Source organism: Onychostoma macrolepis, chromosome 17 (genome assembly GCF_012432095.1).
Source record: "Onychostoma macrolepis isolate SWU-2019 chromosome 17, ASM1243209v1, whole genome shotgun sequence".
NCBI classification, from domain to species: domain Eukaryota; kingdom Metazoa; phylum Chordata; class Actinopteri; order Cypriniformes; family Cyprinidae; genus Onychostoma; species Onychostoma macrolepis.
Genome location: NC_081171.1, coordinates 19389872 through 19408126, shown reverse-complemented (window position 1 = coordinate 19408126; position 18255 = coordinate 19389872). Strand labels below are relative to the sequence as shown.

General features: G+C 38.0%; 2 protein-coding genes across 2 annotated transcripts in view; both read right to left on the bottom strand.

Annotated features, from left to right (window-relative positions):
• pals1a (protein associated with LIN7 1, MAGUK p55 family member a) overlaps window positions 1-12150 on the bottom strand; it is a 28337-nt gene extending 16187 nt beyond the window's left edge. The window contains 1 exon segment of the mRNA XM_058749414.1: window positions 11966-12150. The gene's annotated coding sequence lies outside the window, so the exon portion shown is untranslated.
• Window positions 12151-12846: 696 nt separating this feature from the next.
• gphna (gephyrin a) overlaps window positions 12847-18255 on the bottom strand; it is an 89375-nt gene continuing 83966 nt past the window's right edge. The window contains 3 exon segments of the mRNA XM_058749338.1: window positions 12847-14224; window positions 14390-14486; window positions 15997-16100. Coding sequence (XP_058605321.1) covers window positions 14091-14224; window positions 14390-14486; window positions 15997-16100 — 335 coding nt within the window. The 3' untranslated portion in view covers window positions 12847-14090.

Sequence of the window (18255 nt, the reverse complement as noted above, 5' to 3'; positions counted from 1 at the left end):
TGAGGAGAACAGAGAGATAGAGCTGAATGGTTAATTGAAATAAAACTGAAATTTGTCTTAATGCGATTATCACATTGCAAAAGCAATGTGTGATTCAATTAAATAAATGTGTAGCGAGTTTCATTTACATGCGGGCAGCTCATGATCTGGGGCTTCCAGTGTCTCACGACTCACGAGCAGTTCACAGTTAATGCTGCTTTACACAAACTATCTCTGCATCTGCTCTGGGTTTGAGTTGCTTATACGTGCATTTGGGAATGGAACATGCACAGCCCATTTCATCAGATTTGTAATGAGAAGCGTTTAAACCCTGTCACCAAAATAATACCTTATCAGAAAAATTAGAAAAACAACTTTTACAATTTTTTTTTGAAAAATCTGAAATATTTCCTCCTATCATGCAAACCTAGTTACACTCTTTAGACTTGGGCCAGTAACCATCCAAAATATACTTAAAAACCTCATAGCATCATGCTATAAAGCACTTAGAACACCTTAGAAACCACATAAGAATGCCCAGCTTATTACCCACAACACATTTGCATCTTAGCAACAAGTTTTTCCTAGGTAAGCACCATTTCTTTCAGAACATGTAAAAATAATAGTTTGCAGTCTAGTTCATTGGTGAAGCTGTCTATCTAGGCTATGCATCCATCCATCACATATCCAGTTGGTTTGACAAAGTTTTCTTTCTTATAGAGACAGAGCACATTTAGGCCACGCCCACACCAGGGGGGAAAACAATCCAACGCTCTCCCATTGACTTTGTATTGCGGGAAACGGCCTCCTTGTCATTTCTGACTTATAACAAAAAACAGAGCAATGCTTGAAAGCTGCTATGTGACAAGGTGTACAGTAAACATGCTAAAAAACCCAGAACTGCGTTTTTATAAGCTCCCCAAATAGTTGTAGATGTCGGGGTATTTCACGTTGGGCCATTCAGTTGGATCTTCATTTCTCCAACAAAAGGAAGGTAGGGAAAAGGGGCACTGACATAGACCAATAAAATTTAGTTTCTCAATATATCTCCTCCTCTTCTAGGTTCGCATAGGGTGGTGAAATAATCCTCTGACCGTTAAAAATATGGAATGGTTCCTGTCACCGATTACGTTTCCCTCTAGTGGGCGCAGTTCTCAGTAATATGACACGTTGTGCCCTACTTTTGTGTTCCTAAACGCGCGTTTTTTGGGGTCAACAGCTTATAAAAACACAGTTCTGGGATTTTTTAGCTTGTTTACTGTACACCTTGTCAAACTGCAGTTTTTAGGCATTGTTCTGTTTTTTGTTATAAGTCAGAAATGACAAGGAGGCAGCTTCCCGCTATACAAAGTCAATGGAGAGCGTTGGATTGTTTCCCCCCCCTGATGGTTTTCAGATTATGAAAACCTCTGTCGCTCTGTCTCTATAGGACAGTGAAGATTTGACCACTGAGGGAAAGACAAGGAGTAAAACACCTGTCGTTGTCATGATTATTGCAATACCTGACATTATCCATTAAAACACAATGTGTACTATAGGGTCACAACAGGAAGATGTCTTGTTTTACCACTTTACCCTCAGCCTGCTCTGCTGATTAATTACAGTGCTATGGCATTCATTCCTGCATGAGTGTACAGTTATTTAAAGAGCCGTGTCAAAAACTGCCCAATATGAAGATAAAACAAACAAGCCATCCTCACACCAAAGGCTCAGAGAGACAAACAAACAGCCACACAGTGCTCTTCTCCACTGCAGCAGCCTTGTGGCTGTGAGCGTGAGCTGTGTCAGCTGTCAGAGACAGGCCAGATCACTGTTATCTGCCCCTTTATCATCCCCATTTCTGACAGCTGACACTTTCAGAAAACCCAACTCGCTTTCTCACCCCCCAACAAGACCTTGCAGATGTGAGCAGCCCTGACCCTTGACCCCACAAGCCTTTCCTTAAATCTTCTCCGACAGTTTTCGGTAACAAACAGCCCTGAGTCACAGCTCGGTCACTCAGTGAGTCAGGTGATGAGGCGTGCATTTGAAGGAGACGCTGGAGGAAGCTCTTGTAATGAGAAAAAGGATTTAAGATTGAAGTGTTTGCTGTTGACTTGAGATGCCAACAGTCTACCACTGAATAATGCATTAGACAGTGATACCACGTCAAATGGGCGTCTCCTTCCAGGAAAACCCATCCCACAGGATAAAGAAAAGACATGTGACCACACAATGAGGATAATGGATAACCCTTGTCCCTCCATCTACCCCTCCTCCATTCCACTTTCCTCATTCTTCACTTCTCTAACTACTTCTACTGTGGGCACAAAATATGAGAACCTGCCCAAGCTGCGATCATAAATATAACAAAATGAATGTACAGGTCTATAGGGGTATGAAAATCTCAGAACTGAAGTAACTGAATAATGATTTTGACTAATGATATCCCATGATTTTTCCATTATGCAAGATGTGCATAAAATGATTTGCGTAAATCACATTTTTAATAAAAATATTTTGAAAAATAAATTACTGAATACATTTAAAAAAAAATGTTTTTAATAAAAATGAATAAAACTGCCTGTTCCTTACACAATGCCATCACATAGTTTCAGATTCTACTTTTTGAATTATTTTTAAAGTGCATTTTTGTTCTTTTTGGAGTGAAAATAAAATAAAATAAAATAAAATCCATATTTATCCTTGTCTACTCCCTAGACAAAATCATACAGTTTTGGATCAACATACATGTGAGTAAATGATGACAGAGCATTAATATTTTGTGTGAACTATCACTTAAAGGCCTCACATGAGCCTGACAAAAAAAAAGCCGTAAGCTAATTTTGGGAGTGTTAAAGGCAATTTAATAACCTTTCAAAGTCTAGCCTGCCCAAATGCATCATCTAAGCTCCCATATTGTTGGAGTCAGGAAGTAAAGCTGTGCTGATTACAGAAGTTGTTGCAGCACAAGAGATGGCTGAGATGAAAATCACCGTAGTTTCCTGGAAACTCTTGATTCGCTCTGCCTCTCCATCTGACCTCAGCGGAGCCTTCTGTCTGATACAGAACCTCTCTTATCTTTAACACTATCACTCATTTAGTCTAGCTTCACTCCTCACTTCTGCCATGCCCTCCATCAGTTTCCCCTCCTCCCTCAAGACTGCTCTGAGATTACTGTGCCGCACGACTGCCTAACGCGTTGCTGTGACAACAGCTTTGTCTGTGGGTGGGAGGTCCCAAGGCCTGAGAACCAAACGATGGGGAAAACACAAAAGACACACACACACACACACACACACGGAGACGCTATACGGGGGTCCTCACCCGAGTTTGCCAGTCAACCCAGGAAAAGTCCCAGACTGTAGAAGGATCTCCTCTCTCGTCAGTGCTGACCCGCCTGCCTCCTCTCTTCCCCTGAATGCTAAAAATCTCTCTCTCTTTACTCCTCCTGAGAGTAATAAACAGAGAGACATTGTGAGTGCAGGTGACAACATGACCTTATTTACACCTCATCAGATCACAAGCGGATGACACCAAGTGCAGGTGAACACACACACCGCATTTGTAGAGTAAACGCTAATCTGTCCTGATTTGTCCCGGACAAGGATAATATATGTAATTTATTTTTAGTATTAGCTTCTCTCTCTCTCTCTCTATTATATATATATATAATAGAGAGAGAGAGAAGCTAATAGTTTCGTCTCTGAGAACTATGACCTCAGAGACGTCATATATACATATATATATATATATATATATATATATATATATATATATATATCTATATCTATACGTCTCTGAGGTCATAGTTGTACAGTGACAGAGCATATTATTATGCAATCCCATAATGCATAAGGCAGGCATGCAAAATAACCAGACCAATATAAGGGCTCTATTGTGAGCGCCTACATGCGTACACTTTCTCGTGCAACCTCAATACCTGATTACTAGTGTAAACCAAAGTCAAGGTTACATTAAGACAAAAGAACAAGTGCTGAAAAAAAAAACCAGGCCTGCGGTAAACAGAGATTTATTTCATTAAGACCTCTAAGCCACTGCTGTTTCTTGGGATGCAGCTGTGCTGATATCGACAGGACAAAATCCAATTAATCTTTCCTATAAAAAGGTAAGAGGATTGTAGCCTTACACCTACACACAGATGTAGCTTGAGCGTAGGCAACATCCATGTGAGCTCCACACACTCCCTACATTATTCAGGTAGTCATGCTGATGTCATTATTAAGGTGGTTTCCACCCTGTTGGCCGCAGATAAGAACAATCTTATGGCCGCCCACTACAATACACCAGAGACAATATGCAATACTGAGCTAAATCAAACAATCCTCTGGCTAACAATGCCAAAAAGCCCCTTACATTTACATAACAGCCATCTATCTTTCATGAGAGCAGCTCAGATGGACGACTGAGGTATAGTGCTTTCCAGAGTCCAAAATTAACACTTAACAAGAGCCAATTTAAAGTTAAAATTGGCTTTGGCAAGAAAATGTATGAAGTTACTGGAAAGTTGCCCATAATTTTTGTTTAGAAAATACAACACGGTTCTAAACAGCAACATATATTCTGACCTTTGCTATTTAATCTGGCACCAGTGACGTGAGCAAATCAGGTCTGATCATATCAGAGATATAGATGTGCTACGTCTGTCGTTTGTCCCCCAACAAGTTTTACATCAGAAGAATTACCATTAGAATCTAGAAAGGAAGCCAAAAAAAGAAAAAGAAAATATTTTTAAAAGGGAAAAAGCCTACTTGGGATGTAATGGCTTTGCTATAGCAACACAAATTCTGCATGCTGCAGTTTATGGTGCTATTTGAATAAATTATTAATTGAATTTTATTTTCTGTATTTATTTAAAAAATGTTATTCCACATCCTACCCAATGCTCAGTTGTCCTCCAAAAATGTATAAATTGCAATATCTATGTAGGCTAGGCTGTTAAAAATATAAACATTACATTCTAAAACACAAAAATTGCTTTTTAATTTAGAACTAAAATCACTACATTAAAAATGAAAATAAAGGGGGAAAAAACAGGGACGAGGTCAGAGGAACACATTCACTCATCTAAACTGCGATTATATTACTATTAATCTACCCCATTATAATAGTTCCTTTACAATTACTGCTCTCATAAAAATACAATTATTTTTGCCATATGTACAAATTTCAAACAACATCAAACAACAAATATCACAAGCAGGTCAGCATCTGTCAACACACATATCTGTCAGAGAACCTGATAGGGCAAGCTGCCCTAATTTATGTTTACGAGCTAGTTTAAAGCATGTCTAATGTTTAGGACAATCTGGATCTTTTCCCCACAGCAGCTTACTATGTGCCTTCACTAATTTCCAGATGCGCCTGCAACAAACTATATATCAATATAATTGAACAGAATAAGACAATTGTCTTGTTCTATATCATTTTTGAATACATATCGTAACAGGTTCTTCATACTGTAAATGTGCACTGTCAGGAGAGGGGAGGCACTCATCCATCGCTGTCTCAGCCAAACCACACTTCTTACAAGCACATATTAATTTAATATTATTTTATTTGAAATATTTTTATTTAAAAGATGTTTAAAACACACCACAATAAACAAAGTTTGTTTATCTCTAAACCTGTTTAAACTATAACAGTCTCAGCAAATATCAGGATATGAAAATTAAATACTTTTCCCAGGCAATTACTGGTGAGCCAATAAGGTCATTCTGTACCCTGGTGCTGTGCAACGAGGCTTTATTTAATGTCATTTTACAGATCGTGCACACATATAAACACAAACATGTTCACACCAACATGGACCGTCTTCAGGATATTTCCCCTTCCCCCGTACTGGATGACACAACACGCAGTGGAGAGCCCCAAGACTGAAAAACATAAATAGAGCCTCGAACCATCTGCTGCTCAAGAGCTTAAGTAGCCTACTTCAAACCCTCCTGTTCCATTCAGCGGCGGGCTGGCCACAACTCAACTACAGCTCGGCCCAGCACACTAAGCCTCTGGCCTCTTACACAAGGAATAGGGACATCTGGGTGCTTACTAATAGAATCGTTCCCTTTACACTGGTGTAGGATCAGCTCTATCAACTCAAATCCAAATCTTAGCCTTTATTAGATAAATAATTAGGCTGATCTATAATAAATGCCAATGGGAAGGCTAATATTTCCCAGTGTGGAAGATCAGGCAGGGATGAGGCGAGGGTGATTAGGAATTGCACATTCATGGTACATGCAGGTGTTTCTAGCTAGAGCAGGTGCAGCACGGCTGGCCCAGAGGCTGTGGGTGTGTCCTCACTGTGCCAGCCAATAGGACGTGAGCAATAGTGGGCACTGTGTCAACAACCCTGTTGTTTTTCATTCCACCTGGGAAACGGTCCTCACAGATACTGCGGCTGTGAAGACACACTACGCAACACACACAGTGGACTCTCATGGGTCACATTCCTGGCAAGCTTTTGTAATAGAGTAGTTTCGCTAATGCAACCGAAATGAGAAAGTAAACAATGGTTGTCAAAGTGATCAAGTGTGAACATGATCAAGTCCAAACATATTCCACTTTACACATGAGCAGTTATTTTCACTAGTTCTGTTGGCTATAATTTAGGATTATCAGGCACGATTCATAAAAGATTGGCTCATTAACCGAAGTGCATTGCACTGTTTTTCTCGCAATGCAAAAAAAAAAAAAACACTAACAAAAATTACAGAATGTAGTTATAAAAATAAACATGTACATAAATCAGTCAACCAATAATTTCAATAATCTCAATCGACATTCATAACAATGTCACAGCTCTTATAGCCTGTTAACTTAAACAAACAACAAAGAACTCCACTTAACACACTGAATAACATGCATTATTCATAGGAAGGATGTTTTCTTCCTTGGCCTGGCAGCCTCAGCCCTGCACAGGATGAACCTGTTACGCTGACAGACATGAAACGGCTCGTCCTGAGGAGTGGCTAATATGGAAAACAGTACCTGAATGCTGTGACAGGGTGAGAATGAAGCTCTGTTCCCATCATCAGCCTTCAATAGGTTTTGTAACTATATGACAATATATCAAAGCTCTGCAGTCTACCACACCTTTACAGTGAAAAAGACACTATGCACTGACACCTCACAGATATGAATCTCTCTCATCAGAGAACTGGAAAATACACAAAAAGAAAAAGCAATGTGGAAAGACACCCAGAAGGATAGAGGGAAGCTGGACAGGCCGACACTTCCATGGCTGTCACTACAGAGGAGAAACAGACCAGGATCGTTATCTTCCCCAAAGCTCCAGCTCAACATTCCAACACCCAGTGTTTGCGTACCAAAAAAAATTCCAGACTCCAGGCTCCTAAGAATCGGGCACGTACCACTAAGTACCAGGAGGGAGAGCAATGCTGAAGAGAGAGTGGAAAAGAAAGGCAAAGAGACAAACAGAGGGAAAATATGTGGCAAGAGCATGGTATAGACAACACTAGCATGCAGAGATGAATCACTTTTGGCCTTTGCAGTGCAGAACAGAAAATAAAACCAACACATGACCTTCAAAGCTATTAATAAGTAATCAATTTTACTTGCTTTCCCTTGACTTACAACCTCCATAGAAGACATTCAGAAAGTCATATGCATGCAAATATATTTGGAAAATAAATGACCCAAGAGACCGCAGGTGTGAAAACAACACTGTGAGGCTCCACCTATCAAGCCTAAAGGTCGACTATATGCATTCGTAGACCACTTTTTCAAAAACAACCAACAGATTCCATTTATGAAAACTTTGCTATTCACTAGTGCTTAGTAAAATACTTACAAAATGTTTATAACAGCTATAGTTTTACTTAAAAGCAGTTACTCTGGGCATTTGAGCCAAAAGTGCCAACAACTGTTCTGTAGCACTTGTTTGTATCATTCTGAACAGATGAATTAACAGCTGTTCATTAAATTTAAATTTGAATGAAAATTGCACCAAAAATTAATCTTGGTGTGAACAGGTCTTACAGGGATAGTCCACCCAAAAAATGAAAGTTCTGTCATCATTTACTCACCACCATGTCATTAAAAACCTGCATGACTTAACTTTCTTCCGTGAAGCTCAATATTTTGAAGAATGCTGATAACCAAACAGTTTCATTTTCCACTGCCTTCCACTGTATTTTTGTCCATACAATGGAAGTCAAGGGGAACCAAAACAGTATCGTTACTAACTTTCTTAAAAAAATATCTTTTTTTTTTTGTTTTGTTCCACAGAAGAAAAAGTCATACAGGTTTGGAATGGCATGAGGGTAAGGAAATGAAGATTAATATGGAATTACAAGCATGGTTGTACAAAAAAAAGCATTAAAAAATATCTGCATGTTTTAAAGTGTGCTGATGTGTTGCAATTTATAGCACTGGAAGCCTATTAGACACAGTGCTGGTGATCTGTGGCTCATCCACTCTTGACTGGTTGCTGCACCTGGACCAGCCTGCAGTGACAGAGATTTGACAGACCCCAAATGGAATCAAGAGATTAATAAGGATTCCTCACAGCTAGTATTAGCCAAGTGAAAAACAGTGATAAGAAACATTTCACACAACTGATGAGAACATTTTTCAAGTCGGTGATTCAAGAGTCACATGCTATCCTTTCAGGAGTTCTTAGTTTGAACACTCAGGGGCCATGTTGTTATTGTGCTTCACGGTCCTCCTGAAAACTAGTGGGAAAATCCAGGTCTAGACAGAACAGTAGCCCCCTGGCATTTTGGATGGGCTCTCTAGGAGAGTTTGTGGCTTGTTAATTCCTAGCCGTGGCGGTCCATCAGGACAGCAGAGTCGGTCAGTGCATATTGAGAATTCCTCAGGGGACACAGATGGGTCACAGCAGTTCTGTACATTGCTGGCACTGGTCCCAGTCCCTTCCCACACCACCACCCATGTGATAAAAAAGTCCTGTCTACACCTTCATAACCCTCTTCCCACATCATTGCATCACACACATCTGAGACACTTCAGTCTATCAGCCTACTTGCTAGTGCCACACATAACTATAAAATACTTGCTGAAAGCATTTAATGCTGGTGTTTGTCACTATAGTGGATAGGAACTAGTGCTTGACAAATACAGGTAGGTATTTCAATAATTAATGCAAAGCAACAAAACAATATCTAGAGAAGGGGTGGCTAAATATACACAACCATTTATATTTGAATTCAGTAATTTTTTATACTTATTTAGCAAGGATGCATTAAATTGATCATCTTACAGTAAAATCATTTATAATATTGCAAAAGATTATTTCAAATAAATTGTTTTTTATAGAGAGAAAAAAAACGTACCATGTTTCCACAAAAATATTAAGCAGCACAACTGCTTTCAACATTTATAATTATAATGAATGTTTGGTAAGCACAAAATCAGCATATTAGAATTTTTTGCTACTAGATCTCTGAAAGATGATTTGACACTGAAGACAAAAATTCACCTCTGCCATTACATAATAAATTTAATTTTAAAATATATTCAAATAGAAAATCTTTTTTTAAACTCTAATAATATTTAAAAATATTACTGCATTACAGTATTTTTGATTACATAGCCTAACTGCTGCATAAAATAAACAAAAACACACAAAAAAAGTTATTTTGAACTCCTTTTGGTAGTGCATACAAGTAAAGTTCTTTTTACACATTTTTTACACTATCACTAAAATTACTATAAACAAAAAGTATAATTATTACATGAATATAAATATTAAGGTATAAATTATCATTATTTATATTTAAATCCACCAATGATGAAGGGAGTACCCCTGTATGCTATATCCTACAATATATCCATCAGGCCATCAGATTTCATCAGTTTGACATGCCAGACTCACTGAAGGAACGTAGCGGTGAGGTAATATGATTCGAGAACGTGCTGGCATTAACACCTCTCACTCTACTCTGAAAACAGATACAGTCTCCTTGAAAGAAAACCCATCTGATTCAGAGCCAAAAACTTCTATCATCTGTTATAGCATCATTTATTTGTGCAGTAACTCCACACCTGCAGCAAACAAACAAAATTGCCATAAATAACCCATTACCACCATCATAATCTTCATCAACAGCCCCGAATCATTTTATGGAACAAACGATCTTTGACTTCAACATAAGCATAAAGAGCAGGGAAGGTTATCTCTGTGACGGTGCTGATACAGGTTACCTTCAGCCACCGCCGAAGTTGAATTATATCACAGCATGCTGTGAAGACTTATCTTTAAACAACACAGAGCAGCCAGCTGACTAGCAGCTTGTGATCTGAGGAAATGATAAGATTGTCAATTGTGTTCCTAATAATGGAATGAAGACATGATTCACAGCCAGACCCTGCTGGGAACGGACTTCTTGGTGACTTGGTATAAAAAGAAACATCATAAGACAAACAAAAACAAAACAAAATTGTTGACAGTGAAGCACTTACAATTAAAGTCTATGGGTCAACTGTCACTCTCACAGATTTTCACAAAAGGTTTATCTGTCAACATTTTTATTTGTTTGCTTTTTAAATACTGTCGGGTTCCCACAAGATTTTCTAGGACTTCTCCAGTCGTTTATTATTGGCAGCATTATTATATGACTTTTTCTATGCATAGAAATACTTTCAATTGAGCATAACTTTAAAAAAAAAAAAAAAAAAACATTCTATTAAAATTTCACAGATTTTTACAGATTTTATTAATTCCTGTGGCTTTTGCAGGCATAGAAATCACACTTTTAAAATTCCATGACCATGATACCTCCAGGCTTTCAAGGATTGTGGGAACCCTGAAACTGAGTAAATATTATTTTTGTTGTCAAAATGATTTACTGTGGTAATTAACAGCATAATATTTCCCATAACTTAGTTTGTGTTTAATCAAGAATTTGCGTTTAAATAAAATTACTCCACAATTAATTAACGTCTAAAAGTTAGGTAACAATTTTGGAGACCACAAGTTACATGTACTACAGTCACTGAGCGTGAACTAGTAACGCAAGAATAGATCAAGCTTGAAAAACTTTATTTTCCTCTCCTTTACTAGCGCATCAAACTGTCAAGAGTCCTTTGAATACGCAAAAAGGAGGTTGATAAAATAAACCAGAACACTTAACACTCAACTTTATAAGCACATAAACACTTTTAACATGTCTAGTAAACACAGGCCAGTGTGTCTAGAGTCCAAGACCATTTTAATGAATGACACACGCGCTTCAATTTAATAATAATTCAAAAATGATCAACTTTTAAACGGCAGATATCTGACTGGTGAAATGCACTCCCCTCTATTTCCCCAAGGCATTTCAGCCATAAAATAAAAACGATAACGCCCTTTCCATGTCAGCTTTGACCCATAATATCCCAGTAATCACTCCAGAGAGAATATGAAGAGTCAGATATCAGATTTCTGAAAGATCCCGAAGGGAACAATGCGACATTTGTGTCCTAATGGCTGTAATGAAGGTAGATGAACAATGGCAGTCCGTTTATCGATCAAAGAAACTTCCACGCAGTTTCAACAGGTTATTTGAGGAGCTTTAGTTTGGCCATTTTCAGCCTGTATCTTCACATTCATAGTTAACTTAATCTAAAGCAGCAGGGTAACTGTCTCACGACCTAGTGAGCTGCCACTTTTTGAGCAATAAACGCGTCTATACCTAAAAATGATGCCTAGGTAGGCAGCTCATTGGGTTTTGAGAGACAGCCGTTGTTTGAGCTTGGTTGGTATGCCCTAAAAACTCCAAAAATAGTGAAACACAGAACGTATAAATCCTATAAACCGTCTCTTCAATGTTTATAGAGCTTTATTTCAGAAAAATGAGAGTTTACTTTAGTGTTTTGCTAAATATATTTGCATTGCTAACACTGCTAGCTGGCCACTTCCCGAAGTGCAGCGCTGCTTTCTTTCCCAGGCAACCTGTTGCAAACAACACTTACGCCGCGTTTAAACGGCCAAACAACTTTAAAGAGTCGCTTAGCTTACCTCTTCAGTTAGATATGCCGTCCCTTTAGTCCAGTTAGTGTATAAATACTCCCAAACAAGCGGTTTTGTTCACAGAATAGCGCATGAGATTGTTGTCATGTTGTGTGACGGGTCGCCGCGGCTCTAGAGTCTCGGGACTGACTGACGGAGAACGGCTCAACAGCGCCTCTGGCAACGCATGAGACGACGCTTCTGATTGGACAGATCCACCACGATTAAACTCCCTCGTCCAATTAGGTGTGGTTTTCCTTGAGAATGTCGAGCGGACGAGAAGCCAGTCAGTTTCGGCTTGTTCAGTTTTAAAATTTTAGCCACTTTCAGTATTGTAGAACGTTAATAAAAAAAAACTTTGAATAGTGTATGTTCAGACATTAAACTAATTTGACAAACTGCATGTTAAATTGTTCAGAAGATTGCAGAAATTTTTTATTTCATTTATTTTTTAAAGGATGTCCCATTAAATACAAGACAACACTTTAATTATGCTTAAAGGAAACAGCTTATATTTCGTGACAAAAAAAAAAAAAAAAAGTAAATAAATAAATAAATAAAAGGTGTGAATGTCCACAATACTCAAATTTCGATTCGGGTGCAGGACAAAAACGAAAGAAAGAAAGAAAGAAAGAAGGCAAGTGTGCTCTCTGAAATGACAGCTATAAAAATTTATTTTCCAAATATTATCAGGCATTGTGCCTGTTGGTTGAATCATTGTTTGGAAAATAATTTTTTTGGAGCTGTAAATTCAGTGTGCAGACATTTTTCTTATTTTTCTTTGTTTATTACTTACTATTTATTAAGTATTTTTTATATTTAATAAAAAAAAAGTGAATACTGTACATTGATGATATATGCATGAAAATAAATAGATATGGAGAACTCGAGTCAATCAGCTTTCAGAGTTTATTTAAAAAAATGAAACTGAACCACGTCTTTACATAATGATCAAGAATTTTAATTCTCGCATTAGATCAGTATTACAGAAAATGATATTATAGTACAGAGTTTTTCAATATCTTTTCAGTACCATAGTATATTCCTCAGGAGTGCTGGTCACTTGTCTGTACAATATCACTCTTGCATTTTTTTTGACTGTACATTTTATGTAATTCATTTAAAAAGGCTGTCAGCACTTAAATAAGCTGTGTCTTCATCTTCGAAGTTAAACAAAAGTTTCCAGGGAGCTCAGCCTCTAGGATTGGGCTGGGCGAGTTTAAATGTAAGGGTAGTGGGTAAAATAGAGAGTAATAAGGGCAGAGCTATGAGGGCCAGTTTACTATGAAGTATGTTCCAGACTGAGGTATAGCCTGTAGCACAGGACATGCCTCGGGGCGCGCTAAAGTAGCACAGAATTTACACAGACCCCCACTGGTCATCGTTTCCGCACAAAGTCTGTGCCACCCGGCGGCGCGTGCTGCTTTTTGGCGTCGCCACCACAAGACCTTCCCCCACAGCTCTGGCTTTTGGCACTGCGCACATAAACACGACTCACAAGATAAACGACAAGCAAAGCGGTTTTGTAAACCCTTTATGAAGCATAATGAAGTCTTTATGGAGCATATACTACTAAAGGGAAAGATAGCTGGGTCACCTTGGTGCACTTTGAGGAGAGATGAAAAGATCCAGCTCCTGTCATTTTGAAGAGCTTTTCATTCCTCAGTGACACATTTTCTACCGATGAGAAAATAAGCTTTCTGATGTATGTGTGACAGGCGCCAACAGCTGTCTATTAAAATGCTACGGCTATCTATAAGTTCTAGCATTGAACACACAAAGCAATTGCAATGAAAGAGAACAGAGTTGCTTAATATGATAATATTCATCATTATATTAATAATCATAATAATTATAACAATATATTACAGAATAAATCTCTTATATTTCATATATATATATTCTCACTTTAAAAGGTATAATATTTTCTGTCTTTGAAATACTATGATGTCTTCGAAGTCGTATTTTCAGAAATTTCACATATTCGTCTTTGTTCGAAATGTTGATTATACTGGATCAACTTCTCCCAAATCAATAAAAACTAGCTGTGCCGTTGCATATTACAGAATAGTAATGATATGTGGACATGCACCACTTTCTTGCTCTGTACTTGGTCTGTCCCCTTAAGATGACATCATAGCCGTCCTATGACCATGACATCCACGACTTCACCCTTGTGCAACTCCACGTATTGCTCTGTTTTCGGAGGCAACATCAGAAGGCCGTTGGCACTGCGCATGCTCATTAGCCGACTGCTCATTTGGTTTCCTGTGAAGCAGAGCAGGGTGTTTTGCATACAAATAAGTTAGTTATTTGTAAGCTATAGCTATATATATATATATATATATATATATATATATATATATATATATATATATATGCTGTATGCCGTATATATACATATACACATATACATAACTTAATTATGTATACCTGTGCTCTGTGCCCAGGGAAGTGGTTCCTGGTGGTGCCATGTCAGTATACAGCGATGATATTCTGGACGTGGATCCAACTTTACATCACAGGACAGCTGCCAAGAAAAGGACACATACTGATGACAACGCAGCAGAGACACAATGTAAGTCACAAGAAAGCAGTGGTGGATGAAGTACACAACTCAAGTACTGGAGTAAATGTACAGATGCCATAATAATACATTACTTCAGTAAAAGTATATTCCTTTTCAATTTTACTTAAAGGGTTACTCCACCCCAAAATGAACATTTTGTCATTAATCACTTACCCCCATGTCGTTCCAAACCCGTAAAAGCTTCGTTCGTCTTCGGAACACAATTTAAGATATTTTGGATGAAAACCGGGAGGCTTGTGACTGTCCCATTGACTGCCAAGTAAATTACACTGTCAAGGCACAGAAAAGTATAAAAAAAAACATCGCCAAAATAGCCCATCTGCCATCAGTGGTTCAACCGTAACGTTATGAAGCTACGAGAATACCTTTTGTACACAAAGAACACAGAGGAGATGAATTGTTGAATAAAGTCGTTTTTTTTCTTTGTGTACAAAAGGTATTCTCGTAGCTTCATAACGTTACGGTTGAACCACTGATGGCAGATGGACTATTTTGGCGATGTTTTTTTTTATACTTTTCTGTGCCTTGACAGTGTTAATTGTTTGGCAGTCAATGGGACAGTCACAAGCCTCCCGGTTTTCATCCAAAACATCTTAAATTGTGTTCCGAAGACGAACGAAGCTTTTACGGGTTAGGAACGACATGGGGGTAAGTGATTAATGACAAAATGTTCATTTTGGGGAGGAGTAACCTTGAAGTAAAAGAGCAAAAGAATTTGTTTTTTTAATGCACTTAAGTATTTAAAATCCACTCTATATGATGTATGCAGACTATTGATTTGTAAGTAAGAAAAGGTTCTTAAATTTCATTTACAAAACTTGTCATACAGCATCAAACATTAAATATATCAATACATCAATTTAAGATACCGAATTCAAATGTGCAGACAAGTGAAAATAAAATGCATACAGTGTTTAAAAAAATTTAATAAAAATGTGTGTTGACAAATAGCATAAACATTCAATGTAAAAACAGACATAAGGCAAAATTAGTTATTTTGAGAAGAATGCTTTGCAAACATACTAGTTTTATATCATTTGAAACTGCTACGGCAGCAGGGAAGATGCATGGGAATTATTTTGCGTTTAGTTTTTACCTAAAACCGACATGGTTCAGATGGTGATACATGACATATTCAAATTCAAGAATTTCATACATATACATACATATGACCAAAATATGATTTTATATGCGATCCTATTCAACAGGTTCATTGAAAAGAATCAGCTTGTTCACAAATCTGGCATCGCTATCACGTCTCAGAGCAGGTGATGATTTCTTCAGTTCAAATTAACAAAGAATGATAGGTTTTTATGAAATGTAATGCTTTGGAAAGGTTTCCACAATAAAATACTCAAAAAAAGATAAAGATACTTGAAAAAAAAAAGAGATAAAATACTCAGTTTCTATCCACCACTGCAAGAACATGAGCTTTATTGGCTATACTCACCCTGGCTTTGATGATGGTGGGCCGTGGGTCCAGGATCCCCTGCATCTTTCTTAATGCAGGGATAACAAAGAGGTTACAGGTTACAACAGCTGACACTGGGTTACCTGAGACAGAAAGAAGAGACGAGTGTTGAGGTGAAGACTATGGCTTACGGTTTGGGGTCGGGGTGGAGGTCTGGGGCAGAAACTCTCAGAACTGTGGATCATCTGTAGTAGATAGGAATTCAGTTTGTTTCCTGATGTCTTTAAAGCAACAGTTCACTTCCAAATGTGAATTCTGTAATTTGTTCACCCTCATGTTGTTCCAAAATTGTCCGATCTTGTGTTTCAGAGAACGCAAAAGAAGACATTTAGCAGAATGTTTACGCTGCTCTTTTATATACAGTTCAAGTACACAGTGATCAGTGGCTATCCGGCTACAAGAACAACAAAACGCCATAAAATTACCACGAAATTTTCCTGAAATCAAGCAATCGACAGCAATTTAAACTATAACTTACTGAAAATCTTCCACAGATCTTAAACCTCATTCTTGTGCGCTACCGTTCAAAAGTTTAGTCTCTGCAAATAAAATTTATGTTTTTTAAGCTCACTAAAGCTGCATTTATTTGATCAAAAACACAGTAAAAACAGTAATAGTGTGAAAAATTATTATAATTTAAAATAACTGCAGTCTTCAGTGTCACATGATCCTTCAGAAATCATTCTAATATGCCGATTTGTAGCATTCAAAGTAACATTTCTCATTATCAATGTTGAAAATAAATGTGCTGCATAATACTTTTTGTGGATTCTTTGATGAATAGAAAGTTCAAAAGAGACATTTATTTGAAATAGAAAGCTTTTGCAACATTATAAAATGTCTTTATGTGTGCTTGATGAATTAAGCTACTAATTACTTTCTTTCTGTATACCTTATTATCATTAAATTAAACGTAGCAGCATTAACATTTTGCTTGTGTTCTATGGAAAAAGGAAAGTCAAACAAGTTTTGTAGCAACACAAGGGTGATTAAATAGTGACAAAATTTTCATTTCTGGGTCAACTGCCCCTTTAAGGAGTCTTTTTGACATCAGAGTTCAGTTTGTCTGGTTGGCGTGAAAGTTGCATTCACATTGATGATGCAAATGTACATTTGTGTCCATGTACATTTCGAAGCCCAATAATACTAGGGATGGAATTGAACTCTGGTTCGTATCAAAGCAATCAAATAAAGTGTCAAAACAACCCATTACTCTCTGATAAGACAAATGTGTACCAACTACTGAAACCAGCTAAGAAAGAAGAGTGTATCAAATGCAGAGGTGCCCTCCACCACATCAACAGGAAGGGAAGAAGGGCATTGAAAGCAAAAGGAGGACAGCACTACATCAGACAAATAGCAGTTTCAAGACACTAAAGCCACATCACGGTACACAAAACAGAAGGGCTTCGGGAGGTTGCAACAGAACTAAAAGCTACAAGGAGCGCCACAGACGCAAAAAAAGCAAAAACACAAGGCTTCTCTCAGAAAACAGAACAGAAAGCGTCACATTGGAAAATCAGAACAAAAGTATTATTCCTATGTTTCATTTCATTGTGGTTGTTACTGTAGATTAGACAAGGCCTTTTCAAGTTTTCATCTTGTAATGTCTGTAATAATTATAACATACTGGTCCCAAATGAGCCCAAGTGCACTAAAAAGAGATTTTGTGTTACATGGTTTTCGAAAAGCAGTTAATTAGGGTTTGGTGTCAAAATTTCAAGTCCATTTCCGTTTTCTGAGCTCGGGCTGAAGACAGGGCTTATTTCCTGAATTAAGAGCACCTACTTCCTCGTGGGGGAGGAGGCACAGGCAGTCTGCTGGCCTCGCTGTCACTCAGGGGCACAGTCTCCAGAAGAGTCGCCCCTGTGTCTCTGTAGGTGAAATTACCTTTGAAGGGGAATATAGAAATCGCCACTGTCACCACTGCCTCGACCACCTGGTTTCTGAAGGCACAAGGTGGGAGTACAGTTGGCTCGGGGTGGGGGCAAGCCTGGGAAAGCTGATCGGACCGGTGGGCAAGCAGGGAGATGCAGGTTTGCAGAAAGGTACACAGGTGGGCAACCGTGGGCTGATTCAATTTTATGGAGAAGGGACCATTTAGTTTGGAGATCGTATTATATAGATATGTGAGTTTATGTAAATAGCTAGAATAAAAGAAGTTGTTGTACTTTAAGTAGTACAATACATACAGTATGTGGGAGAAAGAGGAAACTCAGTCACATGGGTTTGTGTATG